Source organism: Parambassis ranga, chromosome 21 (genome assembly GCF_900634625.1).
Source record: "Parambassis ranga chromosome 21, fParRan2.1, whole genome shotgun sequence".
Lineage (NCBI taxonomy): Eukaryota > Metazoa > Chordata > Actinopteri > Ambassidae > Parambassis > Parambassis ranga.
The window spans coordinates 21,035,158-21,060,548 of record NC_041041.1 but is presented as its reverse complement, the minus strand read 5'-3'; the positions used below and the strand labels follow the sequence as shown (position 1 = coordinate 21,060,548).

The 25,391-nt window shown below is 39.3% G+C and overlaps 1 protein-coding gene across 2 annotated transcripts in view; it reads right to left on the bottom strand.

The window, feature by feature from the left end:
• The window catches only part of stxbp5l (syntaxin binding protein 5L), a 160,573-nt gene that overhangs the window by 81,654 nt on the left and 53,528 nt on the right, over nt 1-25,391 (bottom strand). For both annotated transcript variants that reach the window (XM_028394267.1, XM_028394268.1), the window contains exons 3-4: nt 15,022-15,103; nt 8,714-8,814 (exon numbers count right to left, since the gene is read on the bottom strand). In XM_028394267.1, coding sequence (XP_028250068.1) covers nt 8,714-8,814; nt 15,022-15,103 — 183 coding nt within the window. The remainder of the gene's footprint in view (nt 1-8,713; nt 8,815-15,021; nt 15,104-25,391) is intronic.

The following is a 25,391-nucleotide window of genomic DNA, read 5'->3' as shown; positions in this document are numbered from 1 at the left end:
AGTCTATCCACTCTTCCTCTGCTCGTCTCCTCAGGCACACCATGTCCTGGTTTGGTTGTGTTCCTTTTTATGTTTCTATTCCACATTACACTACCTGCACCCACACACTGAACTAATACACCACTGACTATAACTTTTCCTTCAGTATAATTGTACCTCTTTGCTATGGCCACATGAGCCAGGTGCTCTAATGGCCTTCAGCAGACCTCAGTAGAACACTTTAGGATGTGCAATCAACAAATCAGCAGTGTGATGCTATCATGTCAGTCAGGAGAACAAATGTCTAAGAACAGTTTGCAGCAGCTTGTTTTATGGGATCAGTGTTACTTAGAAGTAAAATACTTGTGGAGGAAACCTGGAAGGTGCACCGAAAAGAGTGTATAGTGTACATGTTTCTTCATGCTCAGACTCATGCCTATTATACATGTAATACAGTCAGGTGCTTTTATGTTGGAACAATGATGAGTTTTTTAGAGTTTGGTCTCAGTATAACCACTGCATTAAATCTAAAGTTACACACTCATTATGTCTAAGTCAGGACTTTCTGCTGTAATTTAAGGGTTTTGAGAAAAGCAAGGCCATTCAGGAATGATAGTCATCCATGAGTTACTGTAAATGAAAGTAATCAAATAATTATATTGCATTTTATTTTCACTGTAATAGACTGTTAAATTTTGCAACAGTATGGGAAGTGTAAAATAACAGTAATGCTATCTCTGCGGCATTGACCAAAAAATTTGTGATCATAAGCTTTGGCTTCGTGATGCGCCACACTCAAAAAAGCCGGTCTTGCTATCACTTCATCGCTGATTGACTGCTGGGCTCTGTGTAACAACATATTATAAAAATAATTAGGATGGGATGCAAGGCTGCTTAGGGCCCATTACGGTCTTAGCATGCATCATTCTTATAAGGGACCTTAAACAGGGAACAAATAATGAAAAAAAACAGCTCACAGTAAAGTCACTCTTGTCTATGCTGATTACCTTGTAGAGATAGTGGGGGTGGGGGGGGGTGGGGGGGGGGGGGGGGTCATTGGGCTCCAGCTCCACAGCCACCCACCCAGCAAGCGGCAGGATTATTAGAGAGAAGACAAATGAGATGGCAGACAATTCAATAAGGATTTTAGGGGCTTGAGGAGATGACAATATTCAACCTGGCAGGGGTTAGGGGACAGAAAGCTATATGAGCAATGGAGGATTATACAGTCGACTTTTGCAACATGAATTCAGGCAGTGCATGACAAATCTGCTTGTTTAACAACATCCTGCTTAATCTTAACATGTAAAAATCGTCTTCGAAAACAATTTTTGCAAATCACCATCTTGTTTGTGATATTTTGGAATGTTGTGAAATATTCCCTGTAAAAAACAGATGAACTAATCACCAAAATGCTTGTAAAAGATAAAAGGGGAAATGGTGATGAATTCACATCTAAAGGGTAATCTGGGGAAAGTCAGAGAGATGTAGTTTAGACTCCAGGCGATTGGACCAGGCGCCATCGCTGGGCATTATAATTATCGATCCAAACAGAGACATGATGGCAGCTGACTAGCCGCTGCGAGGCCAGCTGAGGAGCAAATCTCCTTAATGAAGTAAACAGATGTAGAGATTAATTGAATCAGTGACATCATCTAGGGACCTGGCGACCTTGCCATCTGCTCTGCGTGACTCGTGACACAACTGCTTAAGGAATTCTACAAAGACTTCTTGTATGAGTAAACAGCAGTCTTGCCCACGATTACATTAGTTCCAATGGCTTTTTTTGTATTGTAATTTTGTTTGGATTGTCCTCAGATTCTTTTTGACAGCAACATGACAGTGGAATGAGGAGCATCAGGCGAGAGCTGCTGGCTTGACAGACATCACAAAACAATTCTCTCTCCAACCGTTTTGGGTGATTCATCCGTTATTCTCATAGGATTGTGCCGGGGTGTTAGGGTGCTAATTGTCAGAGGATCAGCCTAGAGACACAGAGCTAAATGGAAAGCCACTGCCCAGCCTCTGATGGATGACTCATGATGCCCTTTTTCTTCTTTTGTCTTAGAGAGCATGATTCACTGCTCTTCCGCTGAGAGTGAGCGGCTCTGCCTCCTACCTTATCGCACCGTAAGACAGGTAGAGAGCTTCTGAAAGGGCAGCACCTTTGAAGCAAAACATCATTCCAAGCGTTTACCTCTGAGCTTGTGTGGGCAACAGTGATGGGTACAGCTGCTTGGCTATGAGACTAAAATATACAATCTCAGATTTTCAGGGACTAGAGTATGATGCTGTTACAAAGCACTGGTATATCGAGGTTGATGCAGCAGTAAAACTAATAATCAGGAGAAAGAAAAGAAACATTAATAAAAAAAAAACTCAGTCAGTGGAATCTGTTCCTGATGATAACACTGACATATTCAATTATTTTGTCATAGTGAGTTTACTTTTTGAACCTCTATGAGAATTCCACTTTTGTTCAGCAAGTATTAGCCATGTTGACTACTGTCTGGAGAAAATAAATAGGCAGCCGTATTTCACACACCAGAAAGATGCCGTCAATAGAAAACAGCAATAAGGTCAGCTCAATCTTCTTCTTCTTCTAAGTCAATAATTGCTAAATCATCAACAAAGGATTTCTTATTTAATTAATTACCAAAATGTGGCACCCATTGATTCCCATACATAATACCTATACTGGGTGTGATCATTACCTAATTTAAAGACAGTTTCAATTAAAAAAATGTACAAAAATTAGAAAGTACGTTAAATTAATTTGCTTATTAAGTGACATAAAACCAATACAGATCTAATTGTAATTGTAAAGTGGAATCATTTTTGATTTAACATGGTGCTAATGATTTAAACCCTGCCACTACATCACAGAGACACAAACTCTTCCATCTTTTCAGGCTTTGTTGCAGTTTTATTGTGTGCTTTTTAAAATCCAGGATTGAAATTCCTCTCCTGTGATAAAAAGTTTCAGAAGAGAGAAAAAAATGACAAAACATGCCTCTGTGACTCAGAAGAACTCCTTGACCTAATAGGAAGCTGAGTCAGATTGCTCTAAAACATGTTCTCTCTAAAGTAATGCCTGCGCTGACCTCTATTCTTTCGAACAATGAAATGTATGTAGTTTCTGAATTCGCATATTCCTGCTTTTCATTACATTCAGCACGGAGGCGGTAATGTTACTTAAATGTCCTTGCCCATGATGACACAGGTGGATCAGCTTTTCATTTGAATCAATACACAGAATTTTCTATCACAGTCAGAAAATATTAAAGGGAAAAAAGTGAAAATAACATACTGTGCCAGTCTTGTTACTAACTAACATAAGTAGGGAAATCAAACTGGGTTTTATTAGCATTAAGGTACCGTTACCAGTATCACCAGGTCATAATAAATGGCGTTATTGTTGCTGTGCATAAATGTACACATGCTTCTCTCTCTTTGGAGACAGAAATAAAAAAGAGCTGCCATGTAAGGATTTTATAAAGTCATTCTATCATTTTCAACAGGATCAGTCCAGTAATGTATGGAAACTTTTCGTAGCGGCCTAACACATGAGCAGCCACACCTATCTCACATATATGTGTATAAGGGCTCAAAGCTTCATTAGACCTTAGACCAGTCCTTTTGCTGCAGTGGATGACACACCATCCTTAAAAAGTGTCCTAGGAAGGATCCTTCTTTGACACTGAGGAACACCCACATACACAGTTGTACACACTGTAGGCATACAAATGCCAAAGAGAGGCAGAATTGTCCACCTCATCATTTTATTAATTATATTTTATTTATTTAATTTAATGTAGTTTTATTATTAAAAATTAAAAAAAAAACATTTAAATATGGCCTAATTCCTTACTGGGGGACTTGAAGCTGCTCATTTAGAAAAAAAATACTTGATCAGTATTATATTATCAGTTTTTTAGTTTTCCCTCAAGGTGTGTGCATTTTTTTTATTTAGCAATTTGCATTGACTGCAGTTTTAGTTTTGTAGGTCTACTGTATGCAATAATGCTTTTTCCCTCTGATCCTAAAGGACACATGGGCACAACCACAGGTGTAATTAGGAACAAGCAACTGGTGTGGTAGGCTGAGGAATAATGAAGGAGTGACAGGAGTGAGCAAGGCAAGAGATGACAAGGAAGCAGGAGCTCAGTCACAACTGGTCACAACTGAACTGATTATCGAAACAAACATTGCACACCTCTCATCTGGACTTGGTGCAAAACAAGCAAACATGGAGAATTGTGGACTCTTATAAGTACCTGAGTGTGTAAACAAAAAAAACTGGACTTTAAACACAAAACAACTTTACGAGGTCAGAGCTGACTTCTTGGGGGAGCATGTGCAAAGGAGCTACGTCTACTGAGGACCTTTTATGACTCTGTGGTGGCATCACCTATTTTCCGCAGAAGTATACTAAGGAAGCAGCCCTTTGTCAGCTATCAGGAAGAAAATGAACGGACTAAGATAAGGAAGGCTGGTCTTGGGTTGCCCTGCTGAGCCTGTGGCGGTGGTGGGAGATCAGAGGATGATGGTAAAGCTACTATCACTGACAGCATTGCAGCGCATGGATGATACCATTATACAGTAGCAGTGAGCAGTGCTGTGTGAAGGAACACACTGCAGGTACATCACACAAGTATACTACAACTGTACTATCTTATGTCTAATTACATGTGCAATGTAAAATGTCCACTGTTCTGTAAATATTTTAATTACTGATATTGCAATAACATAACACATTATAATGTGCATCAATAACCCTGTATTTAAATCATTTTGTAGTGTTCTTATTCCGTGCATTCTTGACATAGTGTGCTACCCTTCCCCTTGTCACTTCCTGTCCAAAGCTGTCTTCCATGTTTTTTTCTTCTGTAACACCAGTATTCCTCCACACAATGGGACTAACAGTGATCTTATCCTCTTATATTCAATCAATGTATAAATCACACTAGGGATGTCCAGATCAGGTTTTTTTGCCCTCGAGTCCGAGTCTGAGTCATTTGATTTTGAGTATCTGCCCATACCGAGTCCCGATCCGATACTTTCTATAAAGGCACTCATTGCGGCAAAACCCGTGTGTGTGTGTGTAGGCCTGTCACGATAACAGATTTTGCTGGGCGATTAATTGCCAAGAGAAATTATTGCGATAAGCGATAATATTGTCAAATCAATGTTCAACTAACATGATAATGACATATAATGCAAGTACACCCTTTCAAAGATCAATAAACTTTCATTTCTAAAGAACATTTAACATTGGAAATGCCCCCAATTATCAACACTATTATTATTATTGTTATTATTAATGATATTAATATTATTATTATGAGTAGTGGTAGGCCTATTACCATAGCTTATCTGAGCATAGTCAATGGAGTTAAGTCAAACCAACCAGCACGTCATGAGCAACAGAGCAAAACAACATGCACTCTCTACCTGCTGCTGGGAGTGGGCTCACCTGTGCGCACATGTGTTTGTGTGCGCACGCGTTTGCGTGTGTGTATGCGCATCAGCGAATTTTAAAAACGCCACCATGTAGACAGAAACACATAAAATAGCAGAGATGGCACAAGAGGACTGGGCAAGAGGACTAGACTAGGTGGCGCTGCTGCGAGTGCCGCCAGTAAGAAGGCAGAGAACTTCACTTGTACAACGCGGACTCTCTCTGATGGCACGTTGTATTCATGTTTAGTCTTGTGGTGAATTGTGTGGAAGTGTTGAACCAGTGTTGAGCAGCTTCACAGCTCTCTGTGTTGCTGTAACCAGCGTCCAAGCCCTGCAGCGCTGTGACGCACCGTGGCGACGCAGACAGCGAGCTAACCGTGGTCTGCTCAGAACATCCCGTAAACGTCACACAATGAGTTAAAAAATAAGAACTACCTGTTGATTTGACACATTTTAAGACAGAAGCCGCGGCCATATTAAATCTGACGGCCGGACTTTGCACACTTTATACGCTACGACGCACCGAGTGACGCCTTTTGTCATCCAGCCTCTTTGGGAGCGAGAGGGAGAGAGAGAGAGAAACAAACGAGCGTGCAAATGTAATTTATCGCGGCCGAAAAAACTCATCGAGCCCATTTAAAGTTATCGTGCAATTAATTGATTTATTGTTTAGCGACAGGCCTGTGTGTGCGTGTGCCGCCACACTGGGAGATTTCACACACGCAGCACATCGAGGTCTCGAACCAGGACCTGTCGCACCAAAAGCAGCTGTCATACCCCTGCACTACAAGACACAGAGCCACCCTGCACAGAAGGCGTTAACTTTGACAGCCCTAAAAAGTATATATTCGAGTCCTGATCGGGAGGTAATGTCCGATTCCGATCGAGTCTGAAATCACGATTTCCGATCATGTGATCGGATCGGGACATCCCAATCCGACAATTGATCAATGACTATTATTTAGTTATCAGCCTTCAAATTTAGCCTGATCCTTAAGTGCTAAATAACAAAAAATTGAAGAATTAAATCCAAAATTATTCATTTGTCTTTTGAGGAAAAGTTTCTCTCTTAATTAAGCAGCTTCAGCATGCTAGAGGCCAATAAAGGATTAATATTTGTATATGCAGACAGAGCCTTTTCACAGGGGGCTACGAAAAATTGTCAAAGATGAAGTCACCAACGGAAAGCCTAGCATCGCCAGACAAAAGCAAAAATGCTAATTAGCTTCAAACATCCCACTTTATTTCTGATTTCCTTGGGGCATTATCTGTAAATGCAATTTCATCCAGTTAAGCTGAGCATGCAGGTAGACAGCTTTATTTCTAACTAGGACAAATTTCTTCTTTTTCTTTTTTTTTTCACAAACTTTGCAAAACACTGACAACTGCCATTACACACAAGCAATAAAATGCTCTGACTGATATGGATCTCTGCTGCCTTCCACACACCACCGGCTTTCTATTTTTCACTGCAGATAGAAACAGTGCATTTCAGTGCAAGAGTCAAAACACCAGAGTGGACAGCACCACATTAAATAACCTGTTTCTGAAGAGGCACGGCACTGAAAATACTGCACCCATTTGGGTCAACCAAAGCCTATATTTTTAACAGTTGAGTCACTTCTGTGCTGGGTCAGAGGCCCCAAAAGGTTTTCCCAGGAAAGGAAGAAAAGAAGGGGCATCGGCATCCAGAATCCATTGTTTGTCATTAAAGTTTAATGGTGGAGAGCAGAGGATAAGCAGTGGCTTCTGGGAAAAGGAGCAAAAAAAAAGCCAATGCCTGGCGTAGCACCACATCCCACACACTGCTGCTTTTCTACGTGAGACATGGACGTGTACAAAAGCAGAGGCTGAGACAGCTGACTGGCAGTGAAAAAGCAGCTAGCTGAGACTCTGGAGCTCCATCATACAGAAGTCAAGACACAGAGAGACATGAAAGACTTTACGTCTGATTTTAGAGAAGAGGAGTCAGGGTGCAACGAATAATCAACCTTGCCGACAATCCATTTCCACTGATTTGCACTGCAGCAGAAGGGCATTGCCTACCTTGCATGTTTAATGTTGTGGATGTGTGTGTTTTAAGACAAACTAAGATCTTTACATTACCCCTAACACTGTTTTTTAACATCTAACCTTAACTATAGTAGTTTTTAATGCCTAACCCTGACCACAACAGAAAACTAAAGATGATGAAACCTAATTAATCAAAACGGTGAGTGAAAACAAGCCAGTTTGTAATGTTTAAAGCGCCTGTGTTCAGGAAACATGAACACCAAAGCTCCTGGGTGAAAGTCTGCAACGTTGTATGACTAACACCATCCCAAGGCTGCTTCCTCAGGCAGACTTTTGCTGCTTTTTATTATTGTTGATTGAGGTCAATGTCCAGTGACATCAGACAATATGTCACCAATGTTTTGTTTTGACCAGAAACACTGTAAAATAACACAAGAGTAGCTTAAATTGCAAAAACTATTCAAATGTCTCAAATCATCCAAAAGTATTTTATTGTGACAAGTGAAAGAAATACATATTTTTGATTGAAATATTCATCTTTATGTTTTATTGTTATTTAGCACATGCTTAAAATAAGTTCAAACTAAATCAAAAGCTTAGAGCGTTTTTCCAACACTGTAAACACTTATGTGTCACTAGCGGGTGCTTAGCTGTGGGGGAAAAAAAACAATTGCAGCAAACAACCTCAACTCTAACCTCCTACACCCACAGGTGTTCTGCTTAACCCCAACAACAATGTGAACTCCCCAGGCACAAGTTTTACCACCTTTACCATCATACACAGGTTAACTAAAAAATATTCTGCAGTCTTATGAGGTGCAACGTATAAAGTGAAATGGCTTTGGATGCCTGGAATGTCAGCTCTCACAGCCTGTGGTTGGAGGACATGCAGGAGTGTCTCAAAAGGCGAAAGGAGTCATTTGTTGAGATGGAACACAGAGTTTCTAGCCAGCAGGTCAGATTTATCAGACAGGGTGAAGAGGAATCAAAGTCACAGGTGGGACAGAGGTCCTGACCCTAGACCTGGAACAACACCCCATGCTTCAACGTGTTGATGGTAATGTCACAGCTAAGAGATGGCCTGGCAGCCAGTGTGTGCAGGTGGTCTGAACGCAGTGGGTAGTGGGATCAGTTCTCTCTGAAAGACATGTTGCTGTGCTAAGGTTGACTGGATTTAAAATTTGTATGGGGCTTAACATTGCACAGGACTGACAGATGGACACAGTGTGTGTGTGTGTGTGGTAGAATCAATGCTCACCTCTCTCTGTTGAATTTGAGTGAATGCAGGATAGCCGGTCGCCTCTGGCGCAGGTTCCACAAGTGTAGTGTATCATCTGCACAGGCTGTGACCAGCGCCCCCTGGAGGAGAAAAATACAAAGATCGATGAGTTTGAAGTCTTTACCAAAACACATTTTTGCATAGTAATTTTAGTGCATTGGTCAAAAATCAGAGTGAAGAGCAAAATCTGCCGTGACCTCTTTGTACAGCAATAACTGCAACTAAACAGGCCCAAACCATGATGCTACCACCACCATGCTTTAAGGTTCCTAAACTGGAATGCAGTGTGTTTCTTTATCCATACAAAACACTGTTTAAATGATCAATTGTAGTGATTTTGTTGACAGACCAGTCCTGGGGAGTATGAAGCCAAATCGAGGCTTTCTTCACTTGAAAAAAATACAATTCACACAATAACATTTTAAACTTTATTTTTTGTTTCAGTTGATTCAACTGTGAAATTCTTTTGATATTTTTTTCAGGTTTCATTTCAATAAAGATTTTTATATTTAGCGTTTTATTTTTTTCAGTTTCAGATTTTTTGGTTTCAAATCTGATTTCTTTAGCACACGAAGGTTGAAGACTAGCTACATGCTTAATTGTCAGCCTTGCAGTATTAAGGCATCTTCCCAGTTAAATCAAAAAAATCATCAAAACATTAAGTTTCAGTATCAAATTTTAGTGTTTTAATTTTTCAAGTGAAAAAACACTTAAGGCCTGGATTTGGCTCCGTCAGACTTGATAGATCCATCTTCTTTAAACAAATCGTTACACTTACTGACAGCTCCTCAGAAACAGACTGTAACAATATTATATGTCGCAGACTGTAGAAATTTGTCTTCTCAAATTTGGGGGAAAAATAAATTGTTTGAAATTGTGTAAAAAACAAAATGACTAATCATTTCTGAATGACGTCAACTGCTTTCAGCCCTCCTTCTGATGAGAATTGTAATTACACTGAAATTCCCCATGTGGCTTTGCTTCCAAAGCGTCACTATAAAGACTGGAGCCCAGGGAGAATTAGCTTTAGATTACAAACTTAATCATGGGATTAAAGGCTGCATTGTACTGTGCAAGGGAGGATGAAAACACTGCTTCCAACTGATTTCCATATTCGTGATATTTCCCCATCCTTCAATCTGTCGCTCCACATGGCAAAAAAATAACTGTATTTTAAGATATTTGCCATGAATGTGAACATTTATAAAATAAACAGATTCATATTTACAAACAGACTATCAAAGGATTTAGTGTTGTAAGAAAGAAAATATTGTAAAAAATAATTGTGCACAAATGAATTTGAGCATTTCCCTGCCTGCTGTTATAATAAATGACTTTTAAAATCAAATAAACATATTCATGATGTCATTCTACTTCATTCTTCTAAAAAAACTCTTTCCTCTCTCACCACTTAACAGCACCCTGGTGGACTGATTAATTTCCCATTAAACTGCACTCCATGCTGCCCTTAAACTAGTAATATATGAAATGACCAAAAGTGCAAACGTGCAGATCATGCAGGGCACCATCTTATATGAAGCCTATTTGCATAAGTAGGTGTGTGTAGGTTGATGTCATTATGTGTTTTTAATGGTAGCAAATCTTATTTTTTTTCTTTCTTTTTTTTAATTTGGTAATAGATTTGTTATTATGTTGTGTGTATTTTTACATGGCCAGTAATTATCCTTAATTTTGTTGTCATTTAATTTAATGAGCCTCCCTGCAAGTTCTTATTTGGTTGTTGCTGCGGCTTGGCTCTTTATCAGTGCTTTGTTTTTTATAATTGTTTCATTTTGGTAGTCTGGCCATTTAAAAAAAAACACTGCAGACATCACATGGAAGTGCATTAAATGTGCCCTGTGTGACCACTCCACTGCTGATTCAATACACACAGCTGCTGAGAGCTGATGTTATGGATCTAGATGGAGATAACACAACTGATAGCATTACGCAACACCGGGATAACTTCTAATGTGCCATTAATGACTTTATAATGGTTTCTCTTTCTATACTGGTACATTTTTATCTGTCACCTGTTCTGACAGGGCCAAGATGGCAGAATGCAGAGGCAACAGAGAGAGAGGGGGGGTGGAGCAGCAGCTAATGAAGAAATCATAGCAGACAGGAGGGGAGAGAATGTGCGGGGCAAACAGGGTGAGGGCCTGTCTGCCTGTCATGGTAGAATTATCTTGATGACAACAAAGGAAAAGCAGCCAGACGCAGGTAGAGTGAACAGGATGGGAGAAGATTATAATCGGTGCTGCATGACAAATGTATAGACATGGCTCATTTCAGTGTTTTGGAATGGAGTCTATTATCCAAAGATAGCAAATAGAAGACCAGACATGAAACCTTTTTCATACATGTTGACACAACGTGGCTCCAAGAATGCAGTAAATGAAATGTAAGGTCCTATAGGTCAGTGGCAGGAGCAGTTATAATATCATAATATACAGTGCCATAATAAGGAATCCAGTCCTATCTTTTGAATGGTTTTCACAAGAAAAATAGCAGAGGTGATTTGTTTCAGGTGATCTTAACTCGATCCTGGTGCATGTGTACCCAGATCTGGCTGCGGCATTGTTTTGTTCCATCCTCAGCATCCTCCCTGTACTGACACTGTGTTGAATGTGTCGTGTGAGTAAACCCACAGTGTCCAAAAAGAATGGCAATATCCAAAGAAGGCGCTCCATACTCCAGCTGTTGTTGGAGAGAGAGAGTGCAGTTCTGCGCTTTATTTGTTGACCGGTTGTGAACAATAATGTATGTAATAATGTTTCCAAAAAAGTGAAGTGGATGGTGAACAGTTTCATTCAAGAAAAAGTGGGAACAAACGCCCCTGATAGGCTATGTGAAGAAAAACGTCGACGTCCCAAAGGAAATTATCTCAAAAAGTAATCAGCAGAAGGATCAGGGAGACAAGTGCACAGCTACAGAGGAGGCTAACATCTCAGCAAAGTCTTTTCCATACAAGATGCTGATGCAGCAGTTGAATTGAGTTTTGTGGCGGGTGGGTTATTTGTCAAACATGGCTATAGAACAGGACAGGGATGGTGGAGACATATCCACACGAATATCCATGGTCCCCTTTGTACCTATACCTACAAGTGATAAGTGCAACTACAGCGGCAAGCCAAATGCACTTTATGACTGTTTTAACACAAATGGTGGTGTTATCTAGCTGACACCAGAGTACACGCTATATTTAGGAAATGTTTCCTGCATGTCTGTGATGCAAAAATAAAGGGAAATGGTTAGAATTGCTTTCATTCTAGAGAGGACACAGCAGTTGGAAGTCTCCACAGCATTGCAGCCAGTAATGCCAACAGACTAAACAAACTGATCAGGAAGGCTGGCTCTGTCATTGGCTGCAGACAGGAGACATGTGAATCAGTGGTGGAGAGGAGGACACTGAACAAACTGTTATAAATCATGGATAACCCCGAACACCCTCTCCTCCCTGTACTGGACAGACAACGGAGCACCTTTTCCAAAAGGCTTAGACAGCAGTAAACCAATAAATCATATTGGTTCAGTTTTGTATATAGATAACTGCTTCTTGCCACTCTTTTGAGCAAATATATGTATAAATTAATATGCAGTTATATATTTTCTATTTTTGTGAAATAGAATAATTATATTAATTATGTACATTGTATATTCTATTATCTTCTCTCTCTGTACACAATATGATTTTTTGCTTCAGTAGCTCAAAATAATGGATTTCTTCATTTATTGTTGGTTCTTTACATTGCATTTAATATATTTATTATAATTCTTCCAGTGTCATATTGTAAACAATGCATTAAAACAAAATCACCGCCTTCTCTAAGCAACCCTGCTTCAACCTCCACCCTAACCTCATCTGATACCAACCCCCTCAGCCTCTTCAGATGCATAATTCATAAAGCAAAGTAATGAATTCAGAATGGGGAAACAAACCCATTAGTTTGCTTATTCATTCCCTCTACACATACAGTGACAGTGGCAAAAAAAAAATCTTAAAATAGTTACAGGGAGGTTGACATGGTATGACATTTGAATTTAATATGAATCCTCTGACAACCATGTACATATGCTGAAAGTTTTGTGATGCACACAGACAGGTACCTGAAAGAAAAAAAGCCGCCTCATTTGTGGGTTTGTATGTCTAATAAGAATAAGTCATTACACCTCACTGAATGTCAAGAGGCAGGTCTGAATATGCAAGGCAGCCATTAAGAGGGCGGCCGACAGCCCACACACTGAACAAAGGAGAGGGCAATGACATACAGCACCACTATTAGCTGCTCTGTCAAACAACTGGAAGACCTACAGTCACTGTGTGTGTGTGTGCGCGTGCAGATTGTTAGTGACACACACACACTAAAACAGCATGCTTTTACAAATTCATCAATTTGACGAAGTACACTCAAACCCACATAGTGTTCTACAGTTTACACACACATAAAGCCAATACATGTCACAAAACACACAGGCACACACACACACACACCCTACTTCTGGCCCATCCACCTCCATTTGCCTCAGACACATCACAAGTGGGCCAATGAGTAATGGAGTGGGCTGAAAGAGGCAGTGGGCTTTAAAGGAAATACAGTGAAGAGAGGAAAGGAGGAAGAGAGGGATTACAAAAGAATGGAAGACAAGACAGACAAGAAACGTGTGTGTACTCCTACAGTCGTGTTACAACACCAAATATGACATCAAACTGCTGTTAAAAGTCCTGAAACTGGCTTCTTGACACGGAGCACTGGCATGTGTCAGCCCACACACTGCTGGTCTGACAGTAGAAAAACAAGAGTACAGCAGTGTGAAATGTGTTCTTTAGCTATTGCCGGTCAGCAGAACCATTTCATTCCCTAAATATATGACTTTATACAAGAAAATGTATTCTGTCTTCCAGTATGCACCAGTGTCCACACTCCTAGACCGGGGGTTTGGGTTTCTCCTTGACTGAAATACAACTTTCCATTCACCAATGGCATGCAATCTAATTCATCACCCATGACATCACACGGTATGGTACTCAATGTGCTCCAATAAAATTTCCATTTCCCAGATTACACTCTAAACAACAATGCTTCTTAAAGTGTTTCCCAGTAGGTGAGAGTTTTCCTACTTTGAGGCAAGCTTCATATCACTCAGACTGACTATGGGCTAATGTACCACATTGAGTAAAATGATAATATAAGCCGATTATTAATTGCATTGATTATTTTGTACGGCTGCATGGCAAGTCTTCAATTTGTGAAGAGGTCGCAAACACAGCGTGTCTTGTGGGTTGGTAAGTGGGGAGGGGCTAAACCTACAGCCAGAGATCTGTGTGTTACTATGACAGTGAATAAGCTGCAATGAATATGAATAGTAATTCATATATGAATAGTAATTCTTTTTTCTATTTTTTAACCATCAAATAGACAATAAAAAAAAACCTAAAATGATGCAGCAAGTGTATGCAGGTAAAAAAATCTTTTGCATTTTGATTAATTCTAAGAAGAGAAGAGAAATGACTTTATAGATTATGATCAAGCCAATACTCATATTAATAACTAATATTTGGTCACTGATCTCTACTCATTAAATTGACTTTTACATTTTACAACAATATATGTTGGGCTGTTCAGAAACCAAAAACCAAAACAAAAGATATAAGAAAAAAAGTGGTTTCGATACAGAGAGTTTGGAGCTTGTTGATGTTGCTCCATCCTTGTCTGTGGTCTGCTTTTAGGTCAAACTTAAAATATAACAGATCCACCTTCATGACCCTGCAGACTCTGATTTAAAGGAACTGCATGTGTAGGACAGCCAATCCAATATAATCTAATAAAATCAAAGCAAGTCATAGGATTAAACCTGACAGTGATGGAACATCCCTATTTTAGTTGCATACAGTATGTCCCTGATGATGTATATATTTCAGATTTTTTTTTCTAATGGGACTGAATGTTGTGATATTCTGCATATACTCTGAATATACTGTCAGATTATATTCTGGTGGCAAGATTATTAAAATATTTATACATGTTAATATTAAATGCTGATGAGCAAGATTTTTGCTAATAATACAGTGTCTGTGTGGGAAGGCACTATCGTCCCTCCATTACAAACCCCATTCATTTAAACATATTCCAGAAACGATTAAAAAAACACTGTACCATCACTATGATGATCAGCATAATAGAAAAAAAGCCCATAATATTTAGATGAAGATGATGATGATGATCATGGCTATGAGTCGACAAAAATAAAGGGTTAAGAAAGTGTTGTAGCTGATTCTGTCTTACCTCGTTGATGAGGAACTGCAGCTGAAGAACAGCTGCTCCGCTCTCATGCTGACAGTAGCAGTCCACTCCGGGTCGGCCCAATCTGATCACATCATAACGTTAAGGAAACATGCACAGGTGTAATATCGGCACAATACAAGATAAGGAAGTCATCTAAAACCTAATTATATGCTCTAGAGCTGCAAAAATAAGCCAGTGAATGGACATTTCAGGACATTTTGCACAGGTTTGTTCATTAAATGTCAGAATACACTGACTGATTAATCATGGACAATCAATCAGTAATACAAACAATCGTCAGTATGCTGCATAGTAGACTGTGGCAATAAGATTTACACTCTTTGCAACTAATAACAGACCAGCGGAAAAATAAAGTTGAACAGTATGCCTGTTTACTTTTGTATGCCCCCTCACTGATGACGTTAACAACCCATCTTCATTATTAATCATCATTAATCACCATCATTTTGATGCATTTATTATAAAAACATGCAAGTTAAAAAGTATATAAACCTGTAGTGTTTGTACTAGTAAGTATGGATGTGTAATTATTAATATAATACCGAATCCATAATTAAAAAAAATGTGGGTTTCTGCCCATGTGCATGCCTTGCATGCCAGCTCCTCTAATATCACCATCAAGTACTGGAGTAAACCTCCAATGTCACAGAGAATGAGTAAACAAATGGATCCACTTGCAGGAGTACTGGATATTGATTAGTGACTGGGAGCAGTGTAATAGTAACCGTGACAACCAGCTCCTTAGCTGGTTCGTACTCTGGCTGATCAGGAACAAGCCAAGAAGATTTTTTTTTTTATGTTAAATAATTAAATAAAAAAATAGTTTAGGAGATATTGGTAACCTGTGGGCTACACAGAAAAATATCATTGTGTTACACATTTTAATGGAAGCGATGGTAAATAGGCAGACCCTGTGTGTAAAAAAAAAATTAAAAAAAGAGAAAAACTTCTCTGATACAGTGTTAATTTTGGCAGCAATTTTTGATTTCGTTTTTATTTTAGTCTTGTGACTAAAATGTCATTTAATTTTAAAGCACTGATAGTCGCTACACACGGTTTGCAAACCGTCTTGTTTGTCTTGACAAACGTGTCTGTATGTCTGTTCTTCTCCCTTTTCTGCGTTACCGTTCATGAGTACTCCTTCTTCCAGCATCGCAGGGTTATGTCAAATGTGTGCTTAACGTCCCTACGACGCAGAGAGATCACTTCTGATTGGCTCTCTGGCGCTGTTTCCTGATTCGTCCCTCCCTTCCACAAACAAAATTTCCTCTGATTGGATCTCGTCTCCATCAATAATTTCATCTAGTTTTTTTTCGTTGACAAACGTGTCAATACATTCGTCTTCGTTTTTGGCATTTATATTTGTCAGCAAAAAAAGGTTGTTAACGAAAACTATGACGAAAAAGATTCATCAAAAAAATTAACACTGCTCTGATATCTTCTGTGATATCACCTGTACCTGAGTGAGGTTTGCACAGAGGCTAAAATAGCACAGAGTACTGTGTGTGCCACTGGCAGGCAGGTGGTGACATGTCAAATCCAGTTGTTCAAGTGTGTGGTGCTGTATGATGGTTGCTGACACACCCCTCACTGTGCCTTTCCTCTCACCTTGGGGCAGTCAGGTTCACATAGGGAAACATCCGTGCAAAGCACAGGTACACAAAGGCTTTGTGTTATCACAAAAAGGTCATCCTAGCAACAGAAATAGTTCCTTTTTTAAAAATTATATTAACCTTTTAATTGGTAAAGGGACCATAATGTAATAAGGTCTGTTCTATAAGAGTCGTATTCTTACAGAAACCAATTTAAACACTGACAGATGGTGTAATAATGTGCAGAGTTTATTTCTGTTTCCTCTCCTTGGTGAATCATTTCCTGGTCTGTATACCCGTATACCCGTGCTATGTGTACAGGAATAGCCTTGTGATCAGCAAATAAATCTACATACGAGCTTATTTAGGAAACAGGTATGATTATCACAGGAAGTCAAATCCCCGAGCGCATCCCTCAAAGCAGGTGGAAATCAGCAGGAGGGGGGGAAACAGCACAACATGAAAACAGAGCCAGTTGGATCTGAATCACGAGCAGTTATTCAATCAGTACGGTTTGTTCAAAAATCTCCACCTTGCCAACATTGCTCAACACTGAGGACCCCACAATGCACAAAATGACGCTGTTACATCTAGAAATTACAAGTGAGCTGTGCTACCATGACAGTTAAAAACATGTACATAGACATCTGTATAAAATTGTTCGTGTAATGGTTGTTCTATGATGCGGCTAGCTAGTTTGTCCGATCCCCATCTCCCTCAAGTGTTTTCTGTCACCATGGCTTGGCATCAGTTCACCTAGCAAACAGCCCAGGGCAAGGTGATTGTGTGAGCCACAATCAAATATGTGTTCAGTGGGCAAATATTAAAAAGTGAAAAAAAAAATAATAATAAAAAAAACCTCAGTGGGGAAAAAAAAATGTGTCACACACAATGTGGGTAAAATAAAGAGCAGGGGCTCATACAAAGGTTTAACCAGCAGCAGAGTGACGGCATTTGTTTTAGCACTTCAGTGGGGTTGCAGCGGCAAATAACATCTGCGGTTTATTAGAGAACATATCCAGTTATGATGTGAAGGAGTCATTAATCATAAAAGCTATAAATGATAAATGCATAGTGACGTCCACACTCTAAATTTGAAACTGGCATTTGATCTGAATTTTACTTTAATTTTCGTCACATCTGCAGGAAGATACGTCATTAAAAATGATTGTTTTTCAAGGTCACTATCTATTTTCTCTGGCTCATAATAGTTTAAATAATAAATAATTAATAGCACAGTATCATCTGACATCTAAGTCTAATCTAATACATCAAATATAAACATGTTCATAAATGTTTTATCAAAGCTGATAAATAATTACTATTATTTATTACTATCTTTCAATACCCTTTTTGGGTGTCCTGATTACCCATTACCCTAAGACCACGTATAGACGTGCATCTAAAATTCAGCTGGTTTGATGGAACTTTTGCAGATGACGGTTCACTTTGCTGCAGTAAAACTTCTGTGTTCATCAAAGTAATTGTAGCCTCACACTGCAATCAGGAGTAAGCAGAATATTGTGGACTTATACAATATGTTTTCCAGAGTAGAGTAATTATTACATAACTAGCATTATATGCACCTCTGAAAAAAGGACACCAGACAAAACAGACTTGGTAGCATGCAGAGTGAATACATCTTGTGTCAGTTTGACTATATACTGTGAATGCAACAGGGCAGAAACCGTCTGAGAAAGAGTTATCACATCTACAGCAGCAGCAGCAGCATCCATGGAGCCTGATATGGTGACTACTGAACCAGACAACAGAACTCAGGTGCACTGGGGGGGAGAGATACAGACGAAAATGCCGCCTGTGCCTTTACGCTAAAGTGGCTTCAAAATAAAATATTTGTAAATATAAATGGCATGAACCTGCAAACTGCATAAAACAACACAGGTGAAGAATGGGGATGTAGAACAGTGGATTACACAGAATTTCTTTGTTACGTAAAACAGACTGCTGTTATAGGTGTGATTAAAGTTAACTTCATTGTTGTATTCATGGCATTAAATATATGAATTTGAAAGTATAGTATAGTTGGACGAAAAATTATTAGCTCCCCTCTGAAAATGTTATTCTTTTAAAGAGTACGATTTTTTTTCCTACGGCCCTGTAGGAACTGTCTTCTCTGTTTAGTATAAATCACTGTTATATAATGATATTATGAAGTCTATGCTTTAAGTAAGTGACCCTGTGGGCATTTGATTTGCACTTAAAAGTGAGGATTGGTATAAAAGAAAGTGAAAGAAATAAGTTTAGACTGGAGAAAATAATTGTTAAAGTCTACAAAGCAGGAGAAGGATATACAAGTATATCAAAGTTCTTCTATTAATAACTGGAAGTGTGTTATTTGGTCAGATGAATACAACTAGAGCTCTTTGCTCACAGAGATGTTGACTTTGTTTGGAGGAAGAAAGGAGAGGAGTAGAACTCAAAGAACACGTTCATACAGTCGAGCACGGTGGTGGCAGTATGATGCTGAGGGTCTGGAGCTGTGAATCTTGTCAGGATAGAAGAATCATGGAAAAAGAAGACTGAATATCTGGAAAGAAATCCTAAAGCAGCAAAACTGGGTCTTTGCTTTCTCCTCCAACATGGCAACAATCCAAAGCAGACGTCTCTTCTAGTGAAGAACTACGTCCAGCAGAGCAAAGTGAACATTACTGACTGACCTGCACAAAGTTCTGACTGAAATCTGACTGAAAATCTGTGAAGTGAACTAAAGACCAGGGTCCATGTCAGGAGACCATCAGACCTGGAGGAGCGAGAGATCCACCAAAGAAGAATGGACCAGGATTCTTCAGGAGACCTGACTCAAACTTGTTGAAAACTACACCAAGAGACTCCAGATTGTTATTAACCAACAAACAAGGACACACACCTGACTATTAGCATCAGGAGGGCTCATATTGTTGAACTTGCTATATTTAAGTTTTGGGAAATAATAATTTGTGGGTACATTTCATTTTGTTCATTCAACATTTCTTTGCTCTATTAATCAGAATGTGGGAACCGTTTGAAAAAGGATTACATTTCATCATAGTCGGTGAAATTATTGTTTTATATGTAAACATATGAGCAAACCATAATTGGATGTATATTAAGCCTGATTGCTCCTAATACACTGTACATTTTGTGTTCTAATAATGTGCACATTTATTGATGTATTGCATATTGTTGTGTCTTTCATGCACACTGTAATCAACTGGAACCCTGGAAAATATTCCACTGTCACATTTTATATATCACAATAATGGCTTGGTATCAAACAATGGCTGACATCAGACATGATGCAGGGGACTCGAAAAAATGGTGACCTTGACAAAGGTTGGTGTATCACGGTTGTCTACAGTGTGCGTGTGTGTGTTTGTACCCTGTCTGTATTTGTTACAGATTGAAAGTGGTGCACAGCTGCGGCTCAGGCAAGAAAAAATAAAAGCAGAGAGAGAAAGAGACACGAAACACACAAACACACACATTCATCCATATTACATGTCAGTGTATAAAAGCGTAAATATTTAGTGTCTTCTCTACCAACTGTTTACATTTCTATATGTTGTTTATGTTATTTAAATGAATGCATTTTCTATTTTTCTTCCATTCAATCTCCTCCAAATCAGCTGAACTACATTAAGATTAAGATTAGGATTTACTTTATTAATCCCTGTAGGGAAATTAAGTTTTAGTAGCAGCATATGTCAAATATATATATATATATATATATATACACACACACAATGAACATACTTGAGGTACTACACATTGAGAAAAAAGAAAGGAAGGGGAAAAAAGCAGATATTCCAGCTCATTGGTAGAGAAGAGAGGCCTTTTGTGCTCATGCACCCACACTGAGCCACCAAACCACAAAGAAAAATCTGTTTTCTAACCTGTGGCGAAATAACAGGCCTGTCCGCAAAAAGCAGTCAATATGTAATCCAGTTCTGAATGCCCACACTGCGGGTGACTTCCAGCTTTAAATGAAAACAACACAGGTGGCTGCTCCCTAAGAGGAATTTAATATATGACATAACCATCCCCCTATTTCCTTAGTTTTACTGCCATATACGTTACCTCTATGGTGGACTCTATTGATATGGCATCCATAAAATCTAGATGAAAATAACTTTGATTAGTGTAGTAAGAATCATTTTAAAAGATGCAAAGTGTTGTTGTTCCCTATGGAAGCAATAAGAATTCCTCTAAGTTATGAGTAGAATGTAATTAGCAGCCAGGTGCTGCTGATCAGTCAGCAGGTGTACAGACCTGTTTAAAAACAGATGTTCTGACAGTTTGCTGCTCTGGAACATTCAGGTGTGTGTTAACACAATGACAAGAGAGAAAGACATAAACAATGGTGTTAGAGAAGCTGCTGTTGCTGCACATCAATCTGAAAGACTTATAAAACCATTTCAAACTATTTGGAGTTCAACATTCTACAGTGAGAAAGATTATTCACAAGTGGAAACATTCAGTCTTCACAGGAGTGAACGTCCCAGCTAGTTCAACCCAAGATCAGAGAAATACAAAAAAAACCCAGAGCTACATATCAGAGTCTACGGACCTCACTGAGCATGCTCAGTGTTAATGTGTCAGCACAATTAGAAGAAGACTGAACAAGTACAGTTTGTTTGGAGGGTTACCAGGAGAAAGACTCTTCTGTCTAAAAAGCACATGGAAGCAGGACTGAGGTTCACTAAACTGCATCTGAACAAAGAACAACACTTGTGGAACAATGTCCTGTGGACAGATGAGACCAAAGTGGAGCTGTTTGGTCTTAATGATCACCACCATGTCTGCTGAAAACTACACACAGCATTTCAGCAGAAACACATCATACACACTGTCAAGCACGGTGGTGGAGGACCAATGGTTTTGACCTCCTCCACAATGATGTGAGAGACTGATAAAGTCATACAGGAAACTATTACCTGTTGCTTTAACTTATTGCTGCTAAAGGTGGATCTACAAGCTGTTGAATCATGGTTTTAGTTTTTCAGGTTGTATTTAGCATTTTTAACCTGTTGAGTGCCAGATGGTTTTCTATTATGTCCTAATACCATGACCATAACTTAATTGCAAGGAAGCACACTGTGGAAGGTCAAGATTAGTAGATCAGCACTGTGGCTTCTAAGGGTGGAGCTGTGTTAATTCAGCGCAATGAGCATCGCTCAGTCCACTCACTCGAGAGCGTGCATGTGTGTGTGTGATTCAAGTGATGACTTGAAAGGGAATGGTGAGCTTAAATCATCTCTCTGTCAGTCTGCATCATTCTCTCCCTGACAGGCGAGTCTTTGTACACATCTCATTCAAATTCACATCACACTTGAGACCGCATCAAAACACACAAGACGCTGTCAAAACACAAAGCTGAATTGAAGGTGAAGTCGCCTACATCCACACCGGAGACAAACACTGTACTGTTGCCCATGACAGGACGCAATGACTGTGAGTAATTGTTGGATGTACAATTTGATGATTTTTGCCTTGAAAACCAATAACAGAAAAGCAAATGTTTCATGAATTTAAATGAAAACGCATGTTGTTGGACACAAGCCGCTGACTTTGGAAGAGTCTTACGACTAATAAATCTTCACATACAGGAGCAGTTGTTGTCAATTTAGGAGCTTTAGGAGCAGTTGTTGTCAATCATCAGGCTGGAAAAGGTTATACAACCAAATGGGGCCAATTCAAGATCAGTGGTCCATCAACAAAGATCAATGCAAGAGCAGGATGTGTCTGTAAGGTCACGGAGGAACCCAGGCTAACCTCTAAGAGGCTAAAGGCCTCTCTCTCATTGGCTTCAAAAACTGCTGCCTGCCTGCAGTTCGCTAAAGTTTATTTAGAGAGGATAAAAGGCTGCTGAGAAAATATTTTGTGGAAGGATGAGATCAAAATAAAATAGTTTGACCTAAAAACAAAGCCTTATGTTGACAGAAAGAATGACACTGCATTCCAGGATAGGAACCTTATTCCATCTGTGAAGCACGGTGGTGGCAGTGCCATGACTGGTGCCTGTTGATCTGTATCTGAGCCAGGATGGCTTTCCATCATTGAGCTACCAGTGAATTCTAAAGTCAGGAGTCTGCAGGCTGAGCCTAATTAGAAAGTGGATTATTCAGTGGAAAAACAGCCCCAGGACTTTTATGAAAGTCTGCTGATGTTTTGGGTGATATTTGTATAGAAATATTAAAAAAAAAAAACAAAAAAAAACAAATAAAAAATCTCAAGGGTTCCCAGACTTTCAAGCAGCACTGTACTGTAGTGGTGCCAAATCATATTTTATACTTTTATACTTAAGTCAATAAGGGGAATTTACCCCAATGACCAATCACAGAAAAGCCCCGCGTTGGTGAGGTTACCTCAGCCAGGGAACCAGAAAAGATTAAGGAAAACCTGATGTCCAGGGAATGTTTGACACACCTACATTGGACAAAGGTATGTGGACACCCAGCCACCATTTGTGTTTGCTGGCCTCCCCGTTTCTGGTTCTCTCTCCAACCATTTAAGCATTTGTAAAATAGAAACAAGAATATTTTTAGGACATTTTCCACCATTTAACTCCATAACGAGTCAGAATACACTGATTGATCAGTCATAGACAATCAATCAATAGCAAACAAACATCAGCTGCAGATAGTCACGCCTAAAAAGTAAAAATGTGCATTTATGTTGACTGAGTCTGACACACAACTCCATATGCATCCTAATAAGACAAAACAGACATTTCTCTCTGATTGCAGCATACCTTTTTTTTTAGAAAGCAGGGTGAACATGAGGACAACCCAGTGGCTGCTCTGAGATAATAACACCTGTATGGTTGCATTGCTTGGGAGGGAGTTTTCATTAATTACCAGCTTACTCTGCTGTGGATAAACAGCTAAATTAGTTTCAAAAATAAATTCCAAGCTGCACACAATAGGCTCCAATCACACACAAGCATTTATCTCAGTGGGAAACACTACACATATAGTAAATTGGAAGGAAAAAATGGCAATGCTTTTGATTTGTAATAGTGACACGTGACAAGGAGACAACAACAATTCTGCATGTTTTAAGGCATGTATCAGAGGCCATATGTTACTCTGACAAACCTGGTTACATAGGTTACATTTAGATGCTCAACTCATCTGCAGCATGTTTTGTATTACTGTAGCTCCTACCCCCTTTTAAAAGCATCAACCTCTTTGATTCCACCACCTCACCTCAGTTCATTTCAGCATGCTGTTATGAATACCCACCAAGTGTGAACGTGTGCTTCCTGACTCACAGTAAATGCATCTCGGGGCCTTTCCGCCTGTTCTTCATAGGTGAGATCCTACATTAAGATTTGCAGTAGCTGTGTAAAGAGTCCATGGTAGAAACTATAACAAGCCGCTACACTATATATCCACATGTTGATATCGAATCATTCTGATTAAACCAAGGGCATAACAAAATAAGTGATGTGAAAACATATATCATATGAATATGCAGTCTGTATTTTCAGCCTCATTTAACACCATTATCAGTGTAATAACACATGGAGCATGTGAGATCTCCTTGTGTTTAAGGAAGTACGTGTGTGTCTTTACTGCACAGCTGTTCTGTGTGTGTTGTAGGTACAACATGTTCATAACAGTTTTTTTTCTCTCTCTCTCTCAATGTTGAGAAACTAGTGTGCAGGAACTCAGTGTTGCATATTCCCATTGGTGAAGTAGCTCCTCTTCATCTCTTCATTTTGGCCTTAAAAACTAAAGGCGGGGCTTAACTTTGCAATCAGTTAAACAGAGGTAAAAAAAAAAGAGGCAACATGTAGCTCAGTTAACCCTTTAACACCACCCTCAATAGTTGATGAAACGCCTGTCAAAGGCATACCCAAATTAAACTACAAGCTGTTTGTGACCCCTTAGGAGTATGTGCAAAAGCTTGGTCTCATTGTGAAGGTAACACTCTGAAATTTTTATTTTAGCTGTGTGATTTACTGCAATTGCAAATGGTTAACAGTGAGAGAAGTCTAAACACAGAGAAATAAAAAGATTTTGTAGCTCGCCTAAATTTTTTTTGTAAAAAAAGGCTGCTTGACAACTGGAGCATGGTGATGTTGATTAGATGACAATATAGTGACACAGGCTGAAGTCTTACCTATTCCCAGTTAAAAGTAGATAGTAATTGGACAAGAAATGACCATTTGGGACAGGTTTTTCTGTAGGTATTCCCAGGCGCTCTCCAAAAAGTGCCATTTGGAGTCTCCAAATGGACACTTTGGCACCAAAGTGCATAACTCTGGAATGCTTCAACATACAGACATCAATGAGAGCTCTAATGAAAGGTGCCACTTAGAGGAACCTCATTCCATATTCAGATTCACTATTAGTATGATTGAAATAATGTTAGTGAAGCAAAAACACATTGAATGCTCATTATTCTACTGAAACTGAAATTGTGCATCACAAGAAAAGACTCAGAACAAGAGATATGGTCAAAAACAACACCTTTATCTAAACAAATACCCAAACTACTTACAGCAAACTGTTTACATGTTTACAATTCCACAGGTTTCACAGCCACATGTTGTTCTCAGTATGCCACTGTTACAGTCACGGGCTGCTACAAAGCACAGCTAGAAAGCTTGATGGGTGTCTTACTGTCACCAGAGATGTAGACTGGCTTGTGATGTTGTACACTGGGAGTAGGAGGCTGCTCTGGCTCTGGTGCTTGGCTCCCACTCTGTATCTGAATCAGTTTGCCTAAAATGCAAAAAATAAGGTTTTC